Source organism: Barbus barbus (assembly GCF_936440315.1).
Source record: "Barbus barbus genome assembly, chromosome: 16".
NCBI lineage: Eukaryota > Metazoa > Chordata > Actinopteri > Cypriniformes > Cyprinidae > Barbus > Barbus barbus.
In genome coordinates this window covers 10,716,576-10,743,827 of record NC_136744.1, presented here as the reverse complement: position 1 = coordinate 10,743,827, position 27,252 = coordinate 10,716,576, and the positions used below count along the sequence as shown (strand labels likewise).

General features: G+C 36.9%; 1 protein-coding gene and 1 pseudogene across 4 annotated transcripts; both read left to right on the top strand.

Annotated features, from left to right (window-relative positions):
- Positions 1 to 256: 256 nt before the first annotated feature.
- LOC306882606 (pantothenate kinase 3-like) lies at positions 257 to 4,894 on the top strand (annotated as a pseudogene). The gene is made up of 7 exons (XR_013785904.1): positions 257 to 465; positions 1,223 to 1,575; positions 2,599 to 2,830; positions 2,924 to 3,100; positions 3,400 to 3,523; positions 3,732 to 3,857; positions 3,938 to 4,894. The product of XR_013785904.1 is annotated as a pantothenate kinase 3-like (transcript).
- Positions 4,895 to 5,199: 305 nt separating this feature from the next.
- Positions 5,200 to 27,153, top strand: LOC306882380 (lysyl oxidase homolog 3B-like). Of its 3 annotated transcripts, XM_079436967.1 has the most exons (17): positions 5,221 to 5,362; positions 7,955 to 8,290; positions 8,379 to 8,542; positions 9,584 to 9,801; positions 11,771 to 11,827; positions 12,561 to 12,629; positions 16,338 to 16,545; positions 16,648 to 16,828; positions 18,677 to 18,831; positions 19,782 to 19,952; positions 22,210 to 22,365; positions 22,973 to 23,132; positions 24,312 to 24,555; positions 25,505 to 25,620; positions 25,711 to 25,847; positions 25,944 to 26,055; positions 26,326 to 27,153. In XM_079436967.1, exons 2-17 carry the CDS (start codon positions 7,963 to 7,965, stop codon positions 26,397 to 26,399), a joined length of 2,550 nt encoding a protein of 849 aa, XP_079293093.1. In that variant the 5' UTR covers positions 5,221 to 5,362; positions 7,955 to 7,962; the 3' UTR covers positions 26,400 to 27,153. The 3 variants fall into 3 exon arrangements, with proteins under 3 accessions (XP_079293091.1, XP_079293092.1, XP_079293093.1); XM_079436965.1 differs by lacking the exon at positions 19,782 to 19,952 and having other exon boundaries at positions 5,200 to 5,362; XM_079436966.1 differs by lacking the exons at positions 11,771 to 11,827; positions 12,561 to 12,629; positions 22,210 to 22,365 and having other exon boundaries at positions 5,200 to 5,362.
- Positions 27,154 to 27,252: the final 99 nt, after the last annotated feature.

Sequence of the window (27,252 nt, the reverse complement as noted above, 5' to 3'; positions counted from 1 at the left end):
GTTGAAGAAGTCAAAGTTATCGCCAATAAGGGAAAGTATGAACCGAACTGAGAACATGATTGGCTCGTTGCGACTTCAGTTGATAGGAGAAGAGCATTCATTGGTAATTCGAGTAACTGTGCTTGTGTTGTAAACACAGCGACGTGAACATTTTCTATGGAGATGTGAATGACAATATGAAACACAGACAATGCATTTATATATGTTAACTGTGATTCCTTAACAATCGACGCAGAATGTTTTGGAAAAAGACTTAATGGAGCTGAACGGCTTCCACTGTGACGGCGAGGGAAGAACCGACAGCGCTCGTACTGCCTCGATCAAAGACGGAAACGTCCTGTAGCATAGTTGCTACACCGGGTGCAGACAGAGCAGAGGCCGGCGGCAGTGCACTCCGAGAGCAGCGGATGTCAAAATCGACGCCGGCGATGCCGAGGCTCGATTCGCTGAAAAAGAGCAGGCCGCGTAGGTAAACCATCTTGTTATGCGCTAGAAAACACGGTTAACGGAGCTGATGCCACAGTGAAATCTCAGATATATATAAATAAATTAAACCAATAGTCATACGTTTTATAGCCATGTTTGACAGTTGTTGTTTTTTTTGCGCTCGCGGTTGGCATCATATTACTGAATAAGACACTTAAAATGTTTAGACGATAGATAACATAAATGTACATTTCATATATTTACATATGGTATAGCATTAATACTATAGTCTTCAGGAATCTTAAATATCAAAAGGCGACCCAAGTACAATGGTAGAGAGTAATAACATTTAATAACAAAAAATGTAATATTTAGGTGTGTAACACGTTTTTTCTCAATTTTGTCGTGTTGACTTATTCGTCAAGCGCAACCATTCAATCATGCTACTGAAGTTATTGTGCGAGGAACAAATATTTCTTTTTGATTGAGATGTTTTTTTTCGAAACTAGTTAAAACTATTGTGTATTTTGATTTCTTACCTTTTATTCTTACATTTTGTTTAGTTAATGTTTGATGTTTATTGTTAGAAGATTGCAAAGTCAGAAATGTCCCAGATTTTACTTAAAAGGCTGAAAATGTGCCAACCTCAATGAAAATTACAGAAAATAAAACGGCTCATATGTTGTTAACAGTGAACTTTTCCCTAAAAAAGTGAAATGAGCTTAATATTTACTCACAAAAAATGTTTAGAAAATGCACAAGGTATTGAAGTCACTTCACTATTATTGGTCCCCAGCTTTCCCGTGGTTTGGCATGGACATTGGTGGCACATTGGTGAAGCTGGTCTACTTTGAGCCCAAAGACATTACAGCAGAAGAGGAACAGGAGGAGGTGGAGAATCTGAAAAGCATCCGCCACTACCTCAACTCACACACCGCCTATGGCAAAACAGGTATACGAGATGTTCACCTGGAGCTCTCTGACCTCACCCTTTGGGGCTGCAAGGGCAACCTGCACTTCATCCACTTTCCCACGCATAAGCTGCCTGCCTTCCTGCAGATGGGCCGAGACGAGCATTTCTCCAGTCTGCACACCACCCTCTGTGCCACTGGAGGTGGTGCATTTAAATATGAAGATGACTTCCGTACGGTGTGTCCAAGCTCACATTACTGCAATTATATATATTATTTTATGTGATCTGTTTAAAGGAATAAATAGACCAAAAATGAAATGATGGCCTCAGGCTGATCAAGATGTAGATGAGTTTCTTTCTTCATCTGAACATATTTGTAGAAATGAAGCGTATAGCTTTAGTTCTGGCTGGTCACGTGCGTCAAGCTTGCATCAGCTGACTCTCAGCTGATCACATCTACCTATAGGAATACGACACCTATCACGGCATTCCTATATAAGCTCTATTCCATATTATTCTGCTTATTATTACCCTCCTCCATCCCCAACTCCTCCTTTCGCCACAGTCAGGACTTGGCTTTCTGATATTCCTCATTGAATCAGATCAGACTCCTTTTATCTTGAATAATGTGTTACACTTAAAAATCATTAAGTACATTAATGATATCTGCTTTGTTCTGTTCTGTTTACCTTTGGGGGTTATTATTGCTGCTCTCCCTGCTCATTCATGACAGGCTGCGTGGATGGGCAGGGAGTTTTTGCCCAGAACAGAACCATACTGTCAAACCAAACTGTATGTCAATCATTTTGACAATAGTGTTCCTGACAGAAATTTGGCATTACATCACTTGCTCACCAATGGATCCTCTACAGTGAATGGGTGCCATGAGAATGAGAGTCCAAACAGCTGATAAAAACCTCCACAAGTAATCCACACAATTTTAGCCCATCGATTAACATCCTGTGAAGTGAATAGCATGTTTTTAAGAAAAAAATCCTTTATTAAGATGTTTTAACTTTATAACACTTCTAACCAAAATAAAATATGATTCCATAACCCAGAATTGTGATGTTTTTATCAGCTGCTTGGACTCTTATTCTTACGGCACCCAGGATCCAATGGTGAGCAAGTGATGTAATGGTACATTTCTCCACATCTGTACCTAGTTAAGAAACTCATCTACATCTTGAATGGTCTGAAGGTGATTTTTGTTGAACTATTCCTTTAATTGGTTCTCTTTGCTGTCTTTCCTCTCTTAGATGGCCAATCTGCAGCTGTTGAAGCTGGATGAGCTTGACTGCCTGATAAAGGGGGTTCTGTACATTGACTCAGTGCAGTGGTCTCAAGTGGTCCACCTGAATGTTACTATTTTGAGCATCCAACAGACCCTGAGCGCTGCGAGCAGAAGGCATACAACCTGGAGAACCCCTATCCTCTGCTGCTTGTCAACATTGGCTCTGGTGTCGACTACAAACGTGTTACTGGAACCAGGTTGGTCATGACTTAATAATATTGCAACAGTTTAACAAAATAAATGGGCATTTTACTGTAAAGCTATAGTTATATATTCTGTCTCCCCTTTAGTCTTGGTGGTGGTACATTCCTTGGACTGTGTTGTCTGTTGACTGGATGTTCTACCTTTGAGGAGGCATTGGCAATGGCCACAGAAGGGGAGAGTACATGTGTAGATAAACTAGTCAGGGACATCTATGGTGGCGACTATGAACGATTTGGCTTGCCAGGATGGGCTGTTGCCTCCAGGTACAAGCATATACATTAATGTTTGAAAGTTTGGGGTCTTTTTAATGTTTTCAATGTTCTTAAATCAATCCAAATGAATTCAGGATTCTTTGATGAATAGAATAGAGAACTTTTGTATCAACATGAATGTGTTTTTTGGACACTTTTGATTAATTTAATGCATCCTTGATGAATAAAGGTGTTTTTTTTTGTTTTTTTATCCCAAATGCTATTCCTTAAATGACAATGCTATTCTGTTATGACACTGATTATAGACATGAATCAATTTAATCAATATAATGTGTGCGTATTTTTTGTAGCTTTGGCAACATGATATGCAAGTAGAAGAGAGACTCCGTCTCCAAGGAGGATCTGGCTAGAGCAACACTTGTCACCATCACCAACAACATTGGTTCAATCACACGCATGTGTGCACTCAATGAGGTACGCGTGCACATCCACACTATAAATCACCAGTATGTTGTCCTTGCCCTTGTCTGTCAGCCTCTTTACGGTGCTGCCTTGTGGAATCTGGATCAAGCAGCATTGTACAGGGCTATGAGAGACCAGGCGCCAATCAGCTCCTTGGAAACTCCTCTTAAAAGAATGACATTTTCAGAATCAATGCTCATTATGAGTTTCTTCCATTTAGAACATTGAAAGAGTGGTATTTGTTGGGAACTTTCTGCAAGTGAACACATTATCCATGAAGCTGCTCGCTTATGCTTTGGACTCCTGGAGCAAAGGACAACTCAAAGCACTGTTCCTGCGACATGAGGTGTGTGTGAGTCTTTGTAATTCCTCCAAAACTAAATAATATCTAAACAAATCACTCAAAAGTCATTTTGTGTTTTTCAGGGTTATTTTGGGGCAGTTGGTGCACTTTTGGAGTTGCCAAACCCATCCTGATCTGCTACTCAATCGTAGTTCACAGCTTTTACCAAAAGACAGACATATTTATGCAAACAGACCAAAATTGCCTTCAAATATCAGCCCATGCCCTCAACTATGCAGACCAAGCTCTGACATCTTATTAATATCAAAACTATTACTATAATAACATCTCATAATAATATGCTATACAGTCAGGTTAAACAATCAGAATTAACCACGTCTATAATACTGGTTTGAACCATTACTGGTTATGAACTGATATTGCATCAAACAGAACAGTGACTGAAAATTGTTTATGGTTGCTAGTGACAGTAATCATTGTGGTACATTGCACTATTTTTGGGGCACAGTCATAATTTACTCAAAAGCAAGCTGATAAGTCAAGCACTTTGCTCATTTTGCTCTTGTATATGTAACTGATGCAACATAAATGCAAACTTACTAAATATATTTTTTGTTGTAGATGTCACAATGAGTTCAGAATCAGAAGTTCATGAATGTTATGTAGCTCATATTATGTTTGTAGAGAAACAGTGTTGTTTTGACAATTTTTGCATAACTGAGAGAGAAATGGACCAGGCAAAACTTTGACCTTATTTTCAGGGAGGGGAACAAAAACTTTTACACTATGGATAAATCTCCTCTTCAAACATGAGAACTGTTTTTTCTTCTTCTTTGGAATAACATTGGTGTCCCTGTTGCATAAACCAACATGTGTTCTGTTGCCTTCTCTTTATAGTCGGTGTATGTTACTTGCTTATTGCTCAAATCTGTATAAATAATAGACAGTTTGTTCCTACACCAGCAAATAAGAAGTGCCTTGCGTTTTGTGTTTAAAACATGGAAAACAAGTATTGTTCTTCAACAAAAACGCCTTTGTAAAAAAAATATGTAATTTTTTGTAATAAAAGATATAAATCACAATATAAAAAGGCTTCTTCATGCTTTTGACATGCAGAAACAATGACTTGATTTATTAAAATCGGATATTTTAACAGTAGCACGTTATTATTTTTTTCATTTAAATATTCCAGGATGTAGTTTTACAAACGTAGACCGTGCCTGAGCGTTATGCAAGTAGGAAAATCTTTTCCTGAACTGTGAAAGGGCTGTGTGTTTTTCCTCAAATAAATCCTGCCCCTTTTGATTCGTGTGAAGTCGTCCACGAGTCAGCTCCACCTCTCCCCCTGTGCCCCGTCTTTCCCATCGCTCTCTCTCCCACCCGCACGACTGTCCAGCTGGCAATTCACTGCCATTACAGCCCGTTATCTCCGCTCAAGACGCACAAGGTCTGGGTTCTGCAGAGGATACTCAAGTCTTTTCTGGATGCTTCTCAGGTTCTGTGCATAAACTGTGTGCCAAGACTGTGAAGAGACCGCTTAACTTGAGGTAAGTTTTTTTTTTTTTTTTTATATATATATATATATATATATATATAGGTAAATATGCTTTTTATGAGTATATTGTTGAATAGTTTTATCTTTTACGCAAAAGTGTAATAAATATTTTTGAATAGAGTATTTAACTTGCACCGATATGATCTGAGATAAAGCAGCTGGACGCCAAGTAGCCTGCACTTCCTCTTTTGCAGTGAAGCTTAAAAATGATATCAACGCGTTTGCAACAGTTTTATGTTTTAAAGAAAACTGATAACATTTACATAAACATAATAAACATCTGTTTGCATTTTGCCCTCATGTTTATTAACCCGAATTTGTCTATAATCTCACATACCTTGTGGGGTCCAGACCAGGCTGCGTCTCGCCTTTACCTCAGCATTTCTTTTGCCTGTTTATATAGGCATTTCAAATTATGATATAGTTTACAGATGAAGTGATTTAAAGATTTGATCATACCGTGTGCTGGTGAATCATATGCTACTGGAGATCTGTTTTCACCTTGTATAATTGGATCCATCCAAGAAAAGTTACTGATTTGATATTGTTTTACACATGTAACATTATTGAAATTACTTAAAATACTTGTCTTATACAATTATGCAGATTTAATATGCATTTAGTAACCTAATATTAGTTAGTGTTCTTTATTAGAAAGGAGACAGGAAATATTGGTCATGAAGAAAGTCAAATGAAGGTAAATATATATTTGTCATTTCCAATCAAGCTGTTGTTTTGTCAAATTATGCGTTTTTGAGATTCTACAAAATTCTTAAAATTCTAGCTATGAATTCATAGGATGACAAAGGAGCCATTTTATCCCAAAATTAAAATTCCATCACCTCCTTTCCACAATATAATACATGATTTAATACATGATTAAAGATGTGGTGTAAATGTTAATGACAGAAATGAAAGAATTCTTCTGGGATGTATTCCCAGTGTGGGACATTGTTAAAAATTAAGTAAATTAATTACCAAGAAAACTGTGTTCCCAAAGAGTTTAAGTGGCTTTTATGGTTGCTGACATTTTTACATGGATTTATAAAATTGTATTATGACCTGATATTCAAATGAAGGCAATTCAACGATCCAGTCCAGTCCACAAACTGACAATAGAAGGCCATGTGTTTGGGTAACGGGTCTGTACTCGCTCATAGCCAGTGGCGAGGGCGCTCATGAGTTACATTCCTCTGTGACCCACAGGCACCAGAGTGACTTGTCTGTTAAGCTGTTGTTACATTAGTGAAATCCCAGTGAGGGGCTGTTATATCATCAACACAATTATCTGTGCAAGGTCATACTATATACAAAGGGTTTAAATACTTAAACCCAGTGGGTGGTTGAGGTTCAGTAAAATGTTTTACTGCTTCCTCTAAAATCAGTATGCCAGCTGGTGCTATTGCAGGATGGCTACAGCTCATGCTGATCAAAATAGGTGCATGAACATGAAAGTATTGAGTTTAGATTATGTGATGAATGAAATGTCTGTGTCAAATACAGTTATTGTTAGTTTTTCTGTAACAGTGGGTGCCCCAGGGTGTGTTGGATACATGCACAGACATTTGATCTGTGGGTGAATCTCAAGAAAACATACCCAAGGCACATTTTTCTCCAAAATCAAAAGAAAAGGTACATATTTTTTTATAAAGAAAACTAATAAATCTTATTTTTAGGACCATTCAGATGCTTTGGATTATTTTGATGACATGATCATTATTACTGTAATGCTTTTTTGTTGTTGTAATAAGCATTATTAATGATGGTGATTCTAATTTCTTATTGCTGTACACTTTAAAACATGCTTTTTTCAAAGCTGTTCAATTTTACTGGAGTACATTTTACAAGAAAATACTTTTTTACTTCATTATTTATGAAATTGAATTACAAAGAAGTACATTTAGTGCAGTATTTTTTTTACATTACAGTAAAAAGTTATTTTTTGCATTACAGTAATGAGAAGTGGTGATGGGGGTTAGTCACTTAAAAATTGTCACATGGCAGAAAATCTTCATGGCCCTAAAAATAGGCTTAATTGTCCTTAAACAGTATTTTTGGGGTTAAATGTGACCCATAATAAAATGACGTTAAATGTCTCTTGTGAACAGAATAGTTTTAGTTGTATGTCGTTTCCAATCAATCTGTCAATTGTTGGAAATTCAGGATACACGCACAGATCTGTGGGTAAATCTCGAGAAAAACACATTTTGCGGCATTATAATTACCATAATTCTTCTGAACTTTTTAGAGGGGTTTTTTGGAGAATAATTATTTACTGTAAACTGCAAAAAAAAAAAAAGATTATTGCAGTGTATTATTACTTCAGTCTTTTTACTTCAAAATTTCAAATTTAATGCGATGTGCATTACTTTGTAATTATTTGTGACATTTACTAGTAAAAAATAAGTCCTACACAATTTTTTTTAGTGTACAGTCATTTTTTTACAGGGAGTGTGCTTAACATGTTCTATGTGAACACATGATAGTGCTCAAATCAAAACATACTGGCATTCACACAACAGTAACCACATGTATTTCAGTATTTTTCAAACCTTCCCCTCTTTGTTTCTGTTCTCTGTCACAGAGCCGCACATGGAGCTGTGTCAGTGGTGGCGACACATTGTTGTCTTCCTAATTCATGCTTGGATTCCATCATGCTTTGCCCAAACCACACCGCCAGTGCGCTCGAGCCCCACACCGACCCCTCAGACAGCAGAAGGCCCAGAGACTCTGAAGTTCCGTCTGTCTGGCTTCCCCAGGAAACACAATGAGGGCCGAATTGAAGTGTTTTATAAAGGCGAGTGGGGAACCATCTGTGATGATGACTTCTCACTGGCCAATGCCCATGTCCTCTGTCGCCAGCTGGGCTTCGTGTCTGCCACGGGCTGGACTCACAGCGCCAAGTATGGCAAGGGCACAGGTAACGTTCCTGCACACATTCGCACACTCAATCAGAGCGGATATAAAGCAGTTTCTGTATGTGTTCAGAGAGGTTTTGTTTGTTCCAGGTAAGATTTGGCTTGACAATGTGCAGTGCAGTGGCAGTGAGAGGAGCGTGTCAGTGTGTAAATCTCGTGGCTGGGGTAACAGTGACTGCACTCATGATGAGGACGCTGGAGTGATCTGTAAAGATGAGAGACTGCCGGGATACATGGACTCCAATGTTATAGAGGTAAAGGACCCTACACAGAAACAATTAAGAATTTTTTTTTTTAAATCTTAACTGCTGTCGACAGAAAATATGAGAGAAAATATTTTACAAAATGTATTTTAACTGTACTTAAACCATATATTTTATTTAGTATTTCTAAATTTTTTCTTTTATTTGGCCAGTGTTGTCTAGTTTCTTTGCTAGTTTACCTTTACTACTACTGTACCACTTTGTAACAATAATATTAATAAGTGTTATACAAATATATTTCAGTTTAATTTAAAATAAATTTCTCTTATATTGTACAGTGAGTATTGTTTAGTGCAAATAGGATTAATCACAGAAACCTATGTACCTAACATTGTTAATCAATTCATGGCCCCAACTCGGATAGTACATAAAAGGAATGTTGCTAATTTAACACCTATTAATAATTTAAAAACAACATGTTGTCTTTATAAAAGAATACTTGCTTTTAGCATTTGTGAGTGTGGGAAATTGAGTTAAGTACAATAACTTCTACAGTGTTATTTTAGCATAATTTTAATATTATTGTAGTTTTTTTATTTATATTTTTAATTATATAATTTTTTTTTTTCAGTTTTCATTTGTTAATTTTTTTAGAAATTTTATTATTTGTTATTTTATTATCTTTTTTTTAAATATAACTTTTAAGTGTAATTTAGTTTTAGTCCAGTTTATTTTAATTTATATCTAGTTTTCCAGTAATTTTAGTGCTTCAACTTAAACTAAGTTAGTTTGACAAGGCAACATTACTAATTTTTTAGTTTAGATTAAAGTTTTTATCTAATTTTGTATTTGTATGTTTTATTTCAGCTTACTTTTAAATTACCAACATGTTTTAATAATTTTAGTTAACAATAACGACTCTGATCTAACATGCAGGAAACACTCGATGACTGAGTTCTGCATCTTCTTTTTTGTTTTTGTCCTGCACTGTCTAAAGGGGTTAAATACACTTCCATCTCACAAGCTTGTTCACTCTCTGTTCATGTTTGGTTGTCACTATGGTTTTTATTTTTTGCATCATGTGTCTCTCAGGTGCAGGTAGATGAGAATAAAGTGGAGGAGGTACGTTTGCGTCCTGTGTTCACCATAGCCACTAAGCGGATGCCGGTCACTGAGGGGGTAGTGGAAGTCAAGAATAAGGACGGATGGGCTCAGATCTGTGATAATGGCTGGACACCAAAAAATTCACATGTTGTTTGTGGCATGATGGGATTCCCCCACGAGAAGAAGGTCAACAAGAACTTCTACAAGTGAGTGTTCATGACATGTTGAGGCCTGGATGTAGAGAAGGAATCGATTTGATCCATCAGGATTTGATTGGATTGTGGTTGGCCATTGAAACTTGGCCACTTTTACACATTTTAATAGTACTCTATTTAGACTTTGTGTGTGGCATCTCACTTTACTGTGGCAGTTTAGCCAATGTGTGAGGAAATTATGTTTACTTTCTCAGTCATCTGTGAAATGCAGCAACATACAGTTTAAACCACAGACAAACATCTGGACAAGGAAACTATTGCATAGACGTAGGAAACTGGTAGAATGTACACTGTAGGGGTCTCATCCCAAAATCCAATGGAATGTTACAAGAATGTTCCACTTACATGAATAAGCCCTATGCATAATACAAATGGCTTTACACACATACACTTAGACAAACCAACCAGTGACAATAAGAAAAAGCTGAGAGGAAGTCTTTTCTCAACGTCTGTCTGCATTTATTTCCCATGTGTGGTTTTAAAGGTTCCATTTCTCAGCCTGTCTCCCTAATAAGGCACGTACGCACCATTACCTACCCCACATTCTCGAAACAGTGGCGCACTGTGACTGATGATGTTTCCATAACTTCAGTTGTTTTTATAGTTTTTGGGATATTTTAATGGAACTTAGGATTCCAGCATAGTAAAAGAAGCCTGTTTTATTATTGACCAAAAGGTTTATTTCTGGAAAGCTTCGACTTTATCATAGTTTAGGTCAAAATATCCCACAAAATACAATCAAAATCAAATAACAAAATGTTAGTGTAAATATGGCCAAATATGATGGCTTTTTAACTTATATAATATAATGATATCAGCTATAACTGTAAATAATATTTAAACTTTCTTCAACTTTAATGTAATATTAAATAACATTCTACATTTAAAATTGTAATGGAGTACTTTACATGTACTTTAGTATGTTATTCAGTACATCAAAATATTTGTACTATTTTGAAGCATCACTAAAGGTTATTAAAACATATTGATTTAAAATGTAAAATTCAAACATTTCCACAAGTGCACTTTTTAAGTGTTTTAAGAAACAGTAATGAAAGTGTAGTCTCTTTAAGTACACTTAAGATGCCTTTTATATTTCATTAATGTTATCTGCAGTTTTTTATAAATGTATGCTGTGAAGTATACTACAAGGGCACATTCAATAAAATTAAGCACACTATTTTTCAATTTAGAAAGGGTTAAAAGGTTAGTTCACCCCAAAATTAAAATTCTGTCATTAATTATTCACCTTCATGTCGTTCCAAACCTGCAAGACCTTCGTTCATCTTCGAAATCCGAGAGCTTTCTTAACCTGCACAGACAGCAAAGCAATGACCACGTTCAAGGTCCAGAAACATAGTAAGGACATTGTTAAAATAGTCCATGTGACATCAGTGGTTCAACCGTAAATTTTATGAAGCTACGGGAATACTTTTTGCGCACAAAGAAAACTAAAATAATGACTTTATTCATTGATTTCGTCTCTCCCAGGACAGTGCACCACCATTATCGAGTTTACCACGACATGTGCGTTTGGTTCTGCTGACGTAGAACACGCATTTGTCGTGGTACTTATAGCTTCATAAAATTGCAGTTGAACCACTGATATCACATGGACTGTTTTAATGATGTCCTTGCTACGTTTCCGTGGCTTGTGGTAGTACCCTTTCTGTCTCTGCAGGGTCAGAGAGCTCTCGGATTTCATCAAAATGATCTTAATTTGTTTTCTGAAGATGAACGAAGGTCTTATGTATTTGGAACGATATGAGTAATTAATGACAGAATTTTCATTTTTGGGTGAACTATCCCTTTAAGGGAATATGGTGATGCCACGCAACCTTTCCCATCTCAAACAGTCTAAGTAAACTGTCCTGAAGTGGACAGAGAGAAATAAGAGAGATACAGTAAACAGTGTACATGTGTGTATGTGTGCTTGACCCCATTTCCCTGTTTTCAACAGGCTTCTCAGAAAGAGATCTGCTGAGCCAAAATCTAAAGTTAAAGTAACAGCGGCCAGGTACTATCTGAGGGAAAGAAACCAGTAGTGTTCTTTCCCTAGAGGACTCAAGCACATAGTGTGGCTTTTAGTACACAACACTATTAGTGTTAGTCAACTAACTGCAGTTTCCAAGCTTTAGTCAGTTATCCTTTTTTGTGATGAGGTTGTGTTGATATGCTCTCTCAGCGATATGTGAGTGTGTCTGTCTGAAAGACGAAAAGTGGACGAAACATTTCCCCATGAAGAACTTATTACCATCTGTTAGTTTTACTCACATAGTTTTGAGATGAGGCTGTGCTTGTGCAAGAGTAGAAGCTTTCTGAGGGCGATATCTTGAAACAGATACCCTCATACTAACACAAATCCCTCCTTGTGCTTACTGCATGTTTACCTCAGATATGTGTGCTTCTAATGTGCTAGTTTCAATGGATATAACAGGCATGGGAAAGTGAAATCACCATTAACATTTTTCCTTTTTAATTGATGTGGTATTTTGTAGTTCTCATCCCAAAGTTTCTGTTACTGACACTTTTGGTAATTATTATTACCTATATTTAAAATAATTATTCATTTTGTTAGCTTGTGCCTCACAGCATCTTGTCAGTGTTATGTCTTAATTATTTCGAAAAAGACTTGGATCTTATTGTCCTCTTTCCCATGCAGCTGGTATGTATATGTGTGCATGTGCATGTTGGGTGTTGCAGTTCACATTTGAGTGTTTCTGAATGCTTAATGGATGTTTGCATTACAGGCAGGAGCCCAAAGTTATCACTAAAACTAGCACTAAGCCTAAACCGGGCAAATCAGCTGCAGCTAAAAGGTAACCTTGGGGAACAAAAAAAAGGGGAAACATACATTACCTTTTTGGCTCAGAACTTTCCAACCTTCTCTTTTGTTCTCTAAATCTAAATGTTGTCAGTCAGAAATGCTGCATTACAGGTGATTCTGGGGCCTAGACAAAACCTATAGATCAGTGGTCGGCAACAGGCGACCAAAACTGGCCCGCAAGCAATAATATCTGTCCCGCGCCCGTAGCCAGATTATTTTGATAGCAGCTGGTTCTGAAATAGATCTGTCATGACAGCAACAGTTACTCACAATCAGAGTATATGAGCGGAATGCGAGTGGAGCGGTGTGATTTTGAATGGAGCGAGGAGCGGATTTTTTTAAAAGTCGGAGTGTCGTGGTTTTCACTCGCTCCAACAGCGCTCCATCACCACTCCATCACGAGAACAATTCACGCCAACGACCCGTAATATAACTGCATATTTAGCAAGAATTCACATGTTAAACATATTTAGCTAGCTAGATAGAAAAGGATCACTCAAATCAGAAAGAATGTGAAGACTATGATGACTGCAGTGGACCTGAGCGGGAAGTTATAGTTCTCAAGGAATTTATTTGTTCCTTCTGAATATTTTCAGCTGACAGCTGACTTTTTTTTCTCAGAATTGCATGATATAAACTTGCACTTGCGAGTTAAAAAGTCATAATTCTGAGATATAAACTCGCAATTCTGAGAACATATCAGTCTGTTCTTTTGAACTTGCTATTCATCAAAGAATCCGAAAAATGTGTACACACAAATATTAAGCAGTACAGCTGTTTTCATCATTTCTTGAGCAGCAAATCAGCATATTAAAATGATTTCAGAAGGATCATTTGACACTGAAGACTGATGGCAAAGCTGAATTTTCAGCATCAATACTCCAAAGGAATAAATTACGTAAAAATAAATATATATATATATATATATATATATATATATATATATATATATATATATATATATATAACATTTTAAATTGTAATAAGACTTTCAAAAAATTGTACCGACCATACTTTTGAACAGTAGTGTACATCATGCAATTTTGCTGTCCTGGTGTGTGTCTACATCAATGAAAATGAATGAGTTTTGTTAAATTACACAATTAACACACAGTTCTGCTGCCATCTCCAATATTTGTCCATAATCTGTGCATTATAGAAATTATGCTGATTACATACAGTCATGGCCAAAAATATCGGCACACTTGGTAAATATGATCAAAGGCGGCTGTGAAAATGAATCTGCATTGTTAATCCGGTTTTTTTTCTTTTTAATTCACAAAAATCTAACCTTTCATTGGATAATAAGAATTTAAAATGGGGGAAATATCATTATGAAATAAATGTTTTTCTCAAATACACGTTGGACACAATTATTGGCACCCTTAGAAATTCTTATGAGTAAAATGTATTTAAGTATATAAAATATATTCCCATTCATATTCACAATTTTGAGCACTCCAGGGAGATTATGAACAAGAAATTATCCAGCCATGGCTTCCTGTTTCACAGAAATATAAATAGGAGGGAAAACAAGGCCCAAATTCCCTTATTCACCCATCACAATGAGAAAAACCAAAGAATATATTTCTGATGTGCAGCAAAAGATAATTGAGCTTCACAAATAAGTGAAGTGGCTTTAAGAAAAGAGCTAGAGCAGTGAAAATTCCCATTTCCACCATCAGGGCAATAATTAAGAATTTCCAATCAACATAAAATGTTACGAAACTGCCTGGAAGAGGACGTGTGTCTATATCGTCCAAATGCAAGGTGAGAAGGAGAGTTTCAGTGGCTAAAGACTCTCCAAGGATCACAGCTGGAGAATTGCAGAAAATATTTGAGTCTTGGGGTCAGAAAACCTTAGAAAAAAAATTGTAACAACAAAAAATATTGTCAAACTGCACCTACATCACCACATGTTGTTTAGGAGGGTTTCAAGAAAAATTCTCCTAGCTCATCCAAAAACAATCTCCAGCATATTCAGTTGTCAGACACGACTGGAACTTCAAATGGGACTGGCTTCTATGGTCAGATGAAACTCAAAAATTTGCTTTTTAGCAGCAAACACTCAAGATGGGTTTGGTGAACACGGATAAAAAGTACCCCATGTGTACAATGAAATATACTGCTGTATTTTTGATGTTGTGGGCCTATATTTCTGCTGGAGGTCCTGGGCATCTTGTTTAGACACATGGCACCATGCATTCTATCAAATATCAACAGATAAAAAATCAGCAAGTGACTGACTCTGTTAGAAATCTTATAATTGGAAATCTTCCAACCGTACAATAATCCAAACACAAACCTCAAAAACAACACAAAAATGGGTCACTGGGCACAAAATCAAGCTTCTGCTATGGCCATTCCAGTCCTCTGACCTGAACCCTGTAGAAAATGAGTGAGGTGAACTGAAGAAGCACCGACATGGAGCTGGGAATCTGAAGGGTCTGGAGTGATTCTCAGTGTTGGGGAGTAGTTAACTACAAGTAGCGACGCTACTAACTTAACTACATTTTTCAGTAGCTTGGCAGTAGCTCAGTTGCTTTTTAAACAGTGTAGCTTTTCCAGTAGCTAACTACTTTTTGCAGCAAGTAGCGGTGTAGCGCGAGCAAAAGCTACATTGCGTTTTGTCGAGCCTGCGCGAATCAGCGCGATGCAAGATGCTTCTTGTTTGATTACAAACTCATTTTTTGCCATTACTGCCACCTGTTGTTTAATCACGCATCTTGCGGCTAACAGTTCACTGACGTACAGAAGTGGGTTGACACACCCATATTATCCATGATGGAGCAAGACCTGGCGGCAGATTTGGAGGATGGAGAAACAACTAACGTTAATTACCCATGGCCTTATTTGTCCAAGTTCATGTCTCTCAAAGAAACGACAAGTAAAGGTTACACTTTTTGTAACAGTCTGAGATATTTGAGTGTTGTGTGTAATAAAACAATACTCTTTGAAATCATAATTGTATTGCATTGTTTTAAACACTAAATATTTTACTTAAAACATTCCTCAGACACTTATTCAGTTATTTATAATATACGTTGTTCAAAAAAATCAAAAGTAGTTTCAATGTAGCTAGCTACTTTTTGATAGTAACTTGTAGTGTAGCTAACTACTTTTCCAAAAGGGTAGCTTGACTGTAGTTTAACTACTTTAACTTACGAGTAGCTTGTAGCTTGTCAAACTACAGTTTCAGAGTAGCTTCCCCAACACTGGTGATTCTGGATGAAGGAATGGTCTCTGATCTCTTGTCAGGTGTTCTCTGACCTCATCAGGTATTATAGGAGAAAATTTAGAGCTGTTAAACTGGCAAATGTTGGTTTCAAAAAGTATTGAATAAAAGGGTGCCGTTAATTGTGGCCAATGTGTATTAGAGAATTTTTTTTTATTTCATAATGATATTTCCCCCCATTTTAAATTCTTATTATCCAATGAAAGGTTAGATTTGTGTGAATTTTTTAAATAAAATATCAAAAGGATTAACAATGCAGATTAATTTTCACAGCCTTCTTTGATCATATTTACCAAGGGTGCCGATATTTTTGGCCATGACCGTATGTGTATACAAGAATATTGCAATAGCTGTTGAGCATTTAAACATCTTTCTCTGAATAAAGGCTTAACGTAAGTATGGACCCTAATCTAAAAATAACGTGCATATAAACATGGTCATGCTCTTTCACTTCTCCTCTCTCAGGCTGTATGCTGAAAGGCAGAAGAATCACTTCCTGGTTCATTCAGTGGCATGCTTAGGCACAGAAGTGCACTTGGCCGCATGTCCTCTGGAGTTTAACTATGACAATGCCACAGAGTCGTGTCCTGGAGGAATGCCTGCTGTGGTCAGCTGTGTGCCCGGTCCACTGTACGCACAGAGCGCTGCCATGAGGAAGAAACTCAAGATGCCGGTAAACTGTGTATTTCATTATTGCTACATAAGTTTAGATTAGTTTATGTATAAGTTTATATACTTCTATTAACGGTTTGTTTCTCTGTTTGTTTCTCATCAGTCTACTATACGGCTGAAGGGTGGAGCGAAATATGGTGAGGGCCGTGTGGAGGTGTTGAAGGGCAGTGAATGGGGGACGATTTGTGATGATCGTTGGAACCTGCTCTCTGCCAGCGTCGTATGCAGAGAACTGGGCTTCGGCTCTGCCAAAGAAGCCCTCACAGGTGCCCGCATGGGACAAGGTGAGATTGCAAAAGAGAGACAAAAACAAATTAGGGGGTGGACGGATATAATGGAACAAATACAGACACTGTTTTTCCTCCAGTGAAGGAATGCATGGAATGCTTTTATTACCTGACCAGTGACCTTGAGGTTTTCAGAGATAATATAACTGCCCTCATTTATTACCTCCGTTATTGCCCAGATTGATGCTCCCAATTTGCAGTTTGGAGTCAATGCTAGTTGCTGAAAGTTATAACCAGTCTGCAGATTTTAGAAAGTCAAGAGTTGACACATTTCACAAAAAAAATCGCATTCAGTATGATGGGCACAGATTTTTTAGCTTCAGACTAAGATTCTTTGGATTGGACTGTATATACTTTTTATTATCCCTGTTAGGGAAATTTGTCTTGGACTTGGGCACACAGCTGGCACAGAAAAAACACATCAGACATACAACATCATGAGAAAAAAAAAGAAAAATTCTGTTAAAATGCACAGTTTAAAAAAAGGAGGATATGCAGTCAGAGGAAAAGCAAATATTTTGAAGAATGATGGTAACCAATCAGTTTGGGTTCCCACTGGCTTTGATGAAATATTTAATTTATCCAAAATAAAACATTTGAAGAGGTTACTTTGTATGTTTGTGTAAGCTATTCTGCTTTGTATGAGAGCCATGTGCATTTTGGAGGCCTCAAGGCGAAACTGACTGACTGTGTAGGCCTTATGGCCAACAGTCAAACCAAAATTAATTCAGAGACCTTCTGCGTTTCTCACATTATTACAGTTTATTCGCTATAGTTTAGAAAATGTTAATAAAATATGACAAGAACTTGGAGTTAAACTGTGTCAGAACAAATTCATCTTGATAATGTAATATAACTTTGATAGAAAAGTATGTAAAGAATTCGGTTGAATAGATGTCATCTGTTACATTTAAGTACACAATTTAATATTACCAATTTAGGTCAACCAATTACCAAGCAATGCTTAATTTTGTTCAGTCTGTGGTGTAAAAAGGTCGCATTAGCAATTAAAGAAAAACACTTAAGCAAAAAATGGTCAGGTAAAAGTGTCTGAATAATTTTTGGTAGCAAATTGTTATCAATTTTACTGGTAGTCCACTTTATGAAGAATTTTGGGGTATAATATTACACAGTTTACATTTATTTTGCTATCCTCACTTACATAAATGAACTATAGTGTCCTGCACCCACTAGTAAAAAAAATATAAAAAATTATATCTGGTGTCTGAATAATTTTTGGTTTGACTTTTGATTTTTGGCTTATGAATAGAGAATACAGAAAGAAGGACCAGAGATGGGAGATGCTACAGGATGAGATGCGGAAGTAGATAATGTGTACAACTCATTAAAATCCTGACAGCTTATTAAAATCATGTACTAAAATGTACATGCCTTTGCAACCTTGGGCACCCGAACAATGGTAGATAAGAGAAGTTATCTTTTTGAAAAACAGACTAGCAGGGAGTTTTCTACAATGAAAGCAGGTGTTATGAAAGATAATTAATGATTGTGGAAAGTACTGGGAATGACGTATTAAAGAATGGACTGTACGCTCAGTGGACAGTGACTGATAATGAAATTGTACAAAGATGGTTGTCTGAACAGAGAAAGATTCAGACTTCTGAAACTCTGAATCTGAATATTTTTGCAATACTTATAAGTTTTTCTCCACAGCGACTTCCATTGTATTTTCTGTCCAAACAATGAAAGTGAATGGGAGCTGAAACTGTGTGTTACTTTTTTAGGGCCAATGTCTTCGCATAAATAAAACTTGTTAGTTACACAATTTTATGTTTATTTTCTGTATTTTTGCCAGTATGAATTTTGCTTTGTGTTTTGTCTCAGGGTTGGGGCCTATCTATATGAATGAGGTGCAGTGCACAGGTCATGAGCGCTCTCTGTGGAACTGCCGCTATAAAAACATCACAGCTGAGGACTGCAAACACACTGAAGACGCTTCACTCCGCTGTAATGTTCCATATATGGGCTATGAGAAAACGGTCAGAGCAACACACACATACTCACACTCATAACATTTCTTCTTATGTGTTGATTTTGTTATTTAACACAGGTTGCATGTCATTCAGTGTTTCCAGTGACTCTATATTACATTCATTTACATCTATTGCTTGTTTCTCAATTCAAGAAGAACATAGCAATGATCAAATGAATTCGATTTATTCCTGATGTTGTGCTCAGTATTCATCTTGGCTTAAAATAGATGACTGGAAATAATGGGTATCATTGTCTGTATTAAGAGACAATTACTGGAATTAATTAATCATCTGTTGTGATTTATTATGATTGATTCTCAACAGATGCAATGTACCTTAACCACCACGTACCTTCATGCACCTACTGCTTGAAACCTCTTATATGCATGTAGAAGACACCAGGGCTAGTTGTCACATACTCTTATGAAAGAATCCTGAAAAAAAATATTATTATCTCCACAAAAATATGAAGCATCACAACTGTTTTCAACATTAATAAATGTTTCTTGAGCACCGAATCAGCATATTAAATTATTTCTGCAAGATTACATGACACTGCAAACTGGGGTAATGGCTGCTGATTTAATTAATCTTTGCCATTACAGGAATAATTACATTTTAATATCTATATAAATAGAAAACAGTTATTTAAAATTGCAATATTGCAGTTTTTACTGCATTTTTCATCAAATAAATACAGCCTGGGTGAGCATAAGAGAATTTCTTTCAAAAATATTTAAAAATCCTTCAGACCCCAAATTTTTGAACGGTACGTTCAAACATTTCTTCGGCAATGAAATTGTAGAATTTTTTTTGAAATAGAATAACCTGACTTTTGAAATAAACTAACAAAAAAACACCTCTTTAGAGTAAGAAGTGTGACAATTAGCCCGATCTCATGTATATTTCTAGTTGAACTACCTCTTACCCCTCGTTCCTGGTTGTGCCCTGCTCAGGTGCGCATCTTAGGGGGCCGATCTCGCTACGAGGGCCGTGTGGAGGTGTTACATACTGAGACTAACGGGACACTGCGCTGGGGCCTGATCTGTGGAGAAGGCTGGGGAACTGAGGAGGCCATGGTTGTGTGCAGGCAGCTGGGCCTCGGGTACGCCAACCATGGCCTACAAGTAGGATGCTAACAGTAACGGCAACACACACTTGCATGCTAACAATGCCTTGAACTTGCTACCATCGAAAAAATCAGATGGTGCTGGCTTTCACACTCCCACATACATATTCAAAGTCTTGGACTTTGAAAACGCACCACATGAGTCAGTGCGTGTAGTACAGGGACGACAGAAATAAACCTGCTGAAAAGATCAGTCTGCTCAAGTTTGGCTACTGAACAGCTTGGTTAAACTACAGTAGCTAGACCAGCATAAAGCTAGGACTAACCAACCATGCTGTTCGATACTAGGGCCTCATTTATAAAGACGTGCTTTTTATGATCCTAAATGTGAACGTACAATATATGACAAGTTATTCATGTGAACATATATACCTACTATTTTATAGTTTTATACATATTAATTACCATATTTGTTGCCCACAACAATGGTAGGGTAGTTTTAAATGTTGCAAGTTTAATTACAATCACTTTACTGATTAAATTTACGCATTAAAATGTGTATATTTTCACAAAAGATCAACTTTTTTTTTCTTGGGCAATGATGACGAATATATATATTATAATGAATATAATATAATAATATTATAATTTTATATATATATATATATATTAGGGCCGGGACTCGATTAAAAAAATTAATCTAATTAATTAGAGGCTTTGTAATTAATTAATCGAAATTAATCGCATTTTAATCGCATATAAATATTTGACCTGAGAACAGTGAGAAGTAAGTTTTTTTTATATGGATTTTTAAATTTCCCATCCACAGGGCCAACCAAAGCGGTCTCATCAGCTTCTTTGTCCATGTTCACTGTGGTTTGTTTTTGGCTGTTTCTCAATATGCGTTCTTCAGCGATCTTGCGTCCTTGTGTTCTCGTTCTACGTCATCATTAACCGTCGAAGTTCAGTTCCAATTCTCAAGAACGCAAGTATAGAGGATGCATGAAAGTGCCCGGATATGTTCTTGAAACTGAGGATGCATCGAGTGCAGACTTGAGAGAATCGAGCCGTTAGAAATCCCAGAAAACGCTGTGGGCGGCCGGTGTACGGAAGCCTGTAAGCTTTAAAGTCGCTCTCACAAATACTTAACGGCTCTTCAAGTTGAAAGTAAACATTTATCGTTTTGTTTTGGTTAATTTTAATAAAGTTATAAGACCCGGAGAAAGTCTGCATTTTTATTGGCATATTAAAATGAATCTTAACAGTAAAACATATAACGCTGTAAAATAAAACAATACAATTATATGAAAGTAATATCTATAATAGTATGAAATGTTTTAATAAGTTATGACATTTTGTAATATTTATTGTTCATTGGCCGTTTCTTATGCTGAGAAGCATAATAGTCAATGTACCCACTATGAGTTAACCGCTGATTTAAATAGAAGAACAGATTAAATAAAGATGATGGACATCCTCAACATCTTCCTGTCTAAGCATGAGTCTGTTGGTGAACCTCTTTGGTGACAGCTGTCACAACACACGGGAGCGGCGAGCTGTCGGCTAGCATCAGATCCAGCGCACTGATCGCCAGACTCCCGTCACTTTGCGGTCAGTTAAGCAGGAATGCAGTACATCTCAATTCTCATAAGTGTGCGTTCTGTGTTCTCGCGTCCTTCCGAGTTCGTTCTTCCAAGGAAGCCTGGCAAGACCGGTCTCCACGAGAACGCAAGTCCGTTCTGAACGCTAGTAGGTGCTCCAGTATAATCGGTCCGCCGAAACGCATCCAGTGAGAAACGTTCTGCGGTGCAAAAATAAGTGCGATTAAAATGCGTTAAAAAAATTTAACGCGTTATTTTTGTGTAATTAATTAATCTAAATTAACGCGTTAAAGTCCCGGCCCTAATATATATATATATGAGAAGCAATTGATTTTAATGATGTAATTATAAAAAATATATATATATATTAGTGCTATGTAATATTAATGCATACTGTGCGTTTTTATCTTTATATTTTATTAAACAATGCTAAAATGTTTTTTAATTTTCTGGTATATAAGTTTATATGCATGCTCTTCTGTTGGTGTGCATAAGAACATTTTCAAACCACTTTTATAAATCCTGTAGAATGAAATCCATGGAATTTCGGCTCAAATCTGATCCTGTGTGTGTGTGTTTTATAAATGAGGCCCCCGGGTCTTTTCAGCAGGGTCGTCTGTCTGTGTATGTGGGTAAGCAGCGGATGGCAGGAGACAGCTGGGTGAGCGGGGTAAGATGTGAGTGTGGTTGACGTGGCGTAGGTTGTGATTGCAGGTGCGTCTGTCAGGTGGGCGCTCGCAGTATGAAGGGCGAGTGGAGGTGCGGGTGGGGCAGCGGTGGGGCAGTGTATGCAGTGAGGGCTGGACCACCAAAGAGGCCATGGTGGCATGCAGGCAGCTAGGGCTGGGGTTCAGCATGCATGCGATTACAGTGAGTACATGACATACACACAATGCTCGCAGACGCAGATCTATTCTTTTATCAGGAATGCTGTTTTTAGCCAACACGAATGTTTGTAAATTACTTTTTCTCAGGAATATAAGTCTAAATAGAAATCTTTATTTCTAAAATATCTTTATTTTTTTGTAAGTGTGACCTGGTAATGTTACACCAGAAGAAATTAATTATAGATATTATATTTAGAATTGTTGTGGCATTGTGCTCATGACAGTTAAGGTTTAACATTAAGGTTATGTTTCTCCCCACCTTCTCATTACCGTAATGCAAAAATAAATAAATGAAGAAAAAAAATCAATCTTTTGGAAATCATTTTTCTTTTTCTTTCTTTTACTGTTTTTTTTTTTTGGAGGTGGGGGGGGGGGGTACCTGCTCTTCTACTTTGACCGAATGACCTGCTCTTCGAGTGTTAAATGCTTAATGCTTTACAATCTTTAAGTAGTTATGAAAATAGCATAAAATGGCATGTTTACCATGTAGGTCTGTTGGTATAAGTCCAATGAATTTATGACTGACAATCTCTTCATAGTAAACTGTAAATCACCATCTGTCTGTTTGTTTGTGTTGCGTGTTTGCTAAGGAAACATGGTATTGGGACGGCAGTAATGTGACAGAGATGGTTATGAGTGGAGTGAAATGTACAGGAGAGGAGATGTCTCTCAGCCAGTGCCAACACCACAGAACGGTCAACTGCCAGAAAGCAGCCGCACGGTTCTCAGCAGGAGTTATCTGCTCAGAAAGTAAGTAACCCTAACCCACACAGATATACAAAGAATACCTCAAATTTGATTATTAGTATTACTGGTATTTAGTCCAACAGCACTAGAACTTTTTACTGATTGTAGCGCTTTACCAGTGTTTGTGCTTTTCAGATAGACTGTCAGTCTTTGTATTAATGATGAGGATTTTTCACTGAGACTTTTGCCAGATACGTTTACACAAGTGACTGTCTTTATAAGTGAGTCACTGAAACATTCACTTAACTGATTTTTAAGAAAACTCTCATTCACTGTGTTTTGCTCAGAAATGCACATTAATTTTGCTTTGGCTTTGTTTGGAACTATTTTTGTTAGCTCTGGGGGAAAAAAATAGTCAAAAGTTGTATCCCAAATGATGCCCTAAAAATATGCACTTATACTATACAATATACTCTACCCTCTATTGTACAACACTTCCACACTTAATTTATTTTTTCGGTTAATCAAGTGTGTCATCCAAGCATTTGCACTTTTTCCTTTTTGGAATTTTAAGTGTGAACATACCACTCACGCTATTTATACTAAAATGGCATATAATAGTGCATAAGTTTGTGAACTGGGACGCTGCTAAATGGCAATATAGTGTTTAAAATGTAGATCACTCAGTATTAAGCCGTTTATAGAACTGCTGTATAAAAGCAATATCATACTCAGAATCTAGTTCAGTCAAACAGTATAAGAGTCAAAACTGACTGTTTTGCAAGAGTTATTCATAATATTTTTATAGATGGCTGGAATTCTCACCTCTCAGACGGTCAATCTTCTGCTGATGGTAGATCTAGAGCTGTGGTCAGTCTGCTGTTTATCTTTCTCTGAGCACTGGTCTGTAATTAGTGAACCTCACATGGCAAAGGTTTGACGTCAAATGACTTACACCTGTCTGGATTATGTATACAAATGAGATAACATATAATTTTCTCAACTGTTGTGCGTGGAGCAAAACTGTTTGTTCAGACATTAAAACCTCAGACATCCAGTTCAGTGACCAACATGCAATGTCAAAATAGAAACAAAAATCTATATTTTTCTTTGAACATTCATTTTATGTTTCCAGCATGCGGTTTGAAGGTTTTTGCATATTTTAGCTTGATCTTAAAATACAATAAATAAAGAAATACAATAAAAAAAATACTTAAATAAAGTGCAATTTTATTTCCCCAGCTGCATCTGATCTAGTGCTGAACGCACCGCTAGTGCAGCAGACGACGTATATAGAGGACCGGCCGTTACACATGCTGTACTGTGCAGCAGAGGAGGACTGTCTGTCCAAGAGCGCCGCAAAAGCTAACTGGCCTTACGGTCACCGCCGCCTGCTGCGCTTCTCCTCACAGATACACAACATCGGACGGGCTGACTTCAGGCCCAAAGCAGGCCGTCACTCATGGGTTTGGCACGCATGTCACGGGTAACCATACTGTTAAAAAGAATTTATATAATTTTTTTCACTTTTTGTTGCTGGTCAAATGGACTCCCACTGGTTTTCATGCAAAACTAAGAAAAAAAAAAGGAAAACCAAAAACTAAAGACTCATATAAAAACAGAAAACCTATATTGTAGCTTGTCAGAGACTAAAAATGTAAATAGTATTTATGGATATTTGTAAATATCCTCTGCCGTTTTATGTTGAGTTCTCAAACTTTTGTGAGGGTAAAATGGGTTTCTCACATTTATTTTCAGTGCTACAACAGACAATAGTAATTCATAATTTCATAGACTTGTTGACTGTGAAACTCAAATACATGAAGAAACAGTGATTTGAGTAAACTTCAAGTCTTAAAGTTCATAAGTTGTCATGAATTTCATATTTTAGTTGTTGACCTGTTGTTTTGCCTGACTACTCTTTTTCAAAGTGTTTTGGTGAATTGTATGGAAACCAACGGAGACTCCATTTTACCTCAACACAATCAAGGTATCCAATGTAAATTAGTCTTTCCAAAACACGTGTTGATCATTTTCATGCACATTCATGAGCTTAAATGAGAAAAAAAACATAAATTTCAAGAAGATTTTGTACTTTCAAGGTATGATTTCTGACTAGTCTTTAGACAAGCAGATGATCTGTTTTTCTCTCTAATGTTTTGTGGCATTCTGCGATCTATTGTCCACACTTTGAAGACCTTTAAGGTCACTGCACACTGAGTCCGAAACTTTCGTCCGTCAAAAAAAAATTCGGATCAGGTTCGATTTTCTGCGTTTTCGCATCCGTAGCATGCATTTTGATAGGAAAGGATGGGGAATGCGAAAAAATGGAAAAACGCATGCGAAAATTTCGGACTCAGTGTGCAATAACCTTTAGTCTGTACTGCTTTTCTCTCAGTTTTGATGGGATTTGTTATGTGTGTGTGCCTCCACAGGCATTATCATAGTATGGACATCTTCACACACTATGACCTGATGTCTGTCAATGGCACTAAAGTGGCAGAAGGACACAAAGCCAGCTTCTGCCTGGAGGACACAGATTGTGACGAGGGTAAATCACACTCATCCAAATACACATTTACAGTCAGCTCTGTTTAGTTAGACACATTTTTACTTGTGTAAATATCTTTGTTTATGCTAGGTGTTTCCAAGAGATATGAGTGTGCTAACTTTGGTGAGCAGGGCATCACAGTGGGATGCTGGGATTTGTATCGCCATGACATTGATTGCCAGTGGATCGATATTACTGATGTCAAACCAGGAAATTATATCCTTCAGGTCAGACAATGGGTGCAGATCATTGTCCCCAGTCACCAAAAACATGTATTCTGTTGATTTAATATAGTATTCAGACTTGTTTTCGCTTCTTTCCAGGTTGTGATAAATCCTAACTATGAGGTTGCAGAGAGTGACTTCACAAACAATGCCATGAAATGTAACTGCAAATATGATGGGCACAGGATCTGGGTCCATAACTGCCATATTGGTGAGACACGAATACAAAGCCTTAAAGAAATAGTTTACCCAAAAATGAAAATTTACTCACCCTCAGGCCATCCAAGTTGAATAAATTCAACATTACATCAATTGCTCACCAATGGATCCCCTGTAGTGAATGGGTGGCGTCAGAATGAGAGTCCAAACTGCTGATAAAACATCACAATAATATATATATATATAGTAGGAGTACATTAGGCTAGTGCTTCCATTCTGTGACAAATACTAAAAGATTTATTTTCCCTTGTCTTTATTTCAGGTGATGCTTTCAGTGAGGAGGCTGAGAAGAAGTTTGAAAAATACCCTGGACAACTTAACAACCAGATCTCATAATTGATTAATCCGATTGATCTAATTAGCATATTGAGACAATCTAATATGTAGGTTAATCCAGAGTAAAATATTTATTCATTCAAACCAGCCATAAACTAATTAACTTCTCACATTGCAATTACAGAAATCCTAAAAGCTACAGTATCCAAAGTTTTTACGCTAAGAGTATAACTGTATTGACATTACCTATAATTTTTTATGAAAACAGAACTCCAAAAAACACTCTGGGCTACTGAGTCTGGCTTGAGTAGTGTGAAGATTAGATGTAAATGAACATCTGCCCAGGCTGTGCAGTGGTACAGCCTGCCGTATGTTTACAGTGCAATCAGGTGCTTATTTTCTTAAAGGTTTAAAAAGCCTTGTCGATGCATCACGCAGCCTGTGTGCTGCTGTCTCTGTGAGTTAAAAATACTTGAATGTTTTGTACTCCAGATGAGCATTCGTGTTTAAAAGCTGTTGCAAAGTGTGAATGTATGTTATGCTTCAAAGCTCTGACTCAACTCCTATCTTACTTTCATATGCTCTTTCATGTATGACTTGTTCAATCTTCAGTGACGTTTTTTTACACGCTGTCCTAGATTTGTCTTTTTACTGAACTGGTTATGCATTCATGTGTTCAGCTACAGTAAAATATTTCATGTCACATGCAACTCTGTTAAAGATGCAAAATAAAGTGTTATTTAAAGTTGTAATTCAAATAATTTCAAGTATTTCAAGTGCCACTAAACAAATAAATGGTAATAATTAAATGATCAGTCATGACTCCTTACTTTACAAAGGCCTCTGCTTAACACTCATAAAGATCAAAATCTGGAAGAGCCAAAAAAGCTACACAGCGCCTTTTATATTTTTT

Coding starts and splice junctions, on each gene's coding strand:
- LOC306882380 (XM_079436967.1), top strand. CDS start 7,963: ATGGAGCTGTGTCAGTGGTGGCGACACATTGTTGTCTTCCTAATTCAT. Junction 11,828..12,560: donor GTTAAAGTAACAGCGGCCAG/GTACTATCTGAG, acceptor TTTGCATTACAG/GCAGGAGCCCAAAGTTATCA. Junction 25,621..25,710: donor GGACACAGATTGTGACGAGG/GTAAATCACACT, acceptor TGTTTATGCTAG/GTGTTTCCAAGAGATATGAG.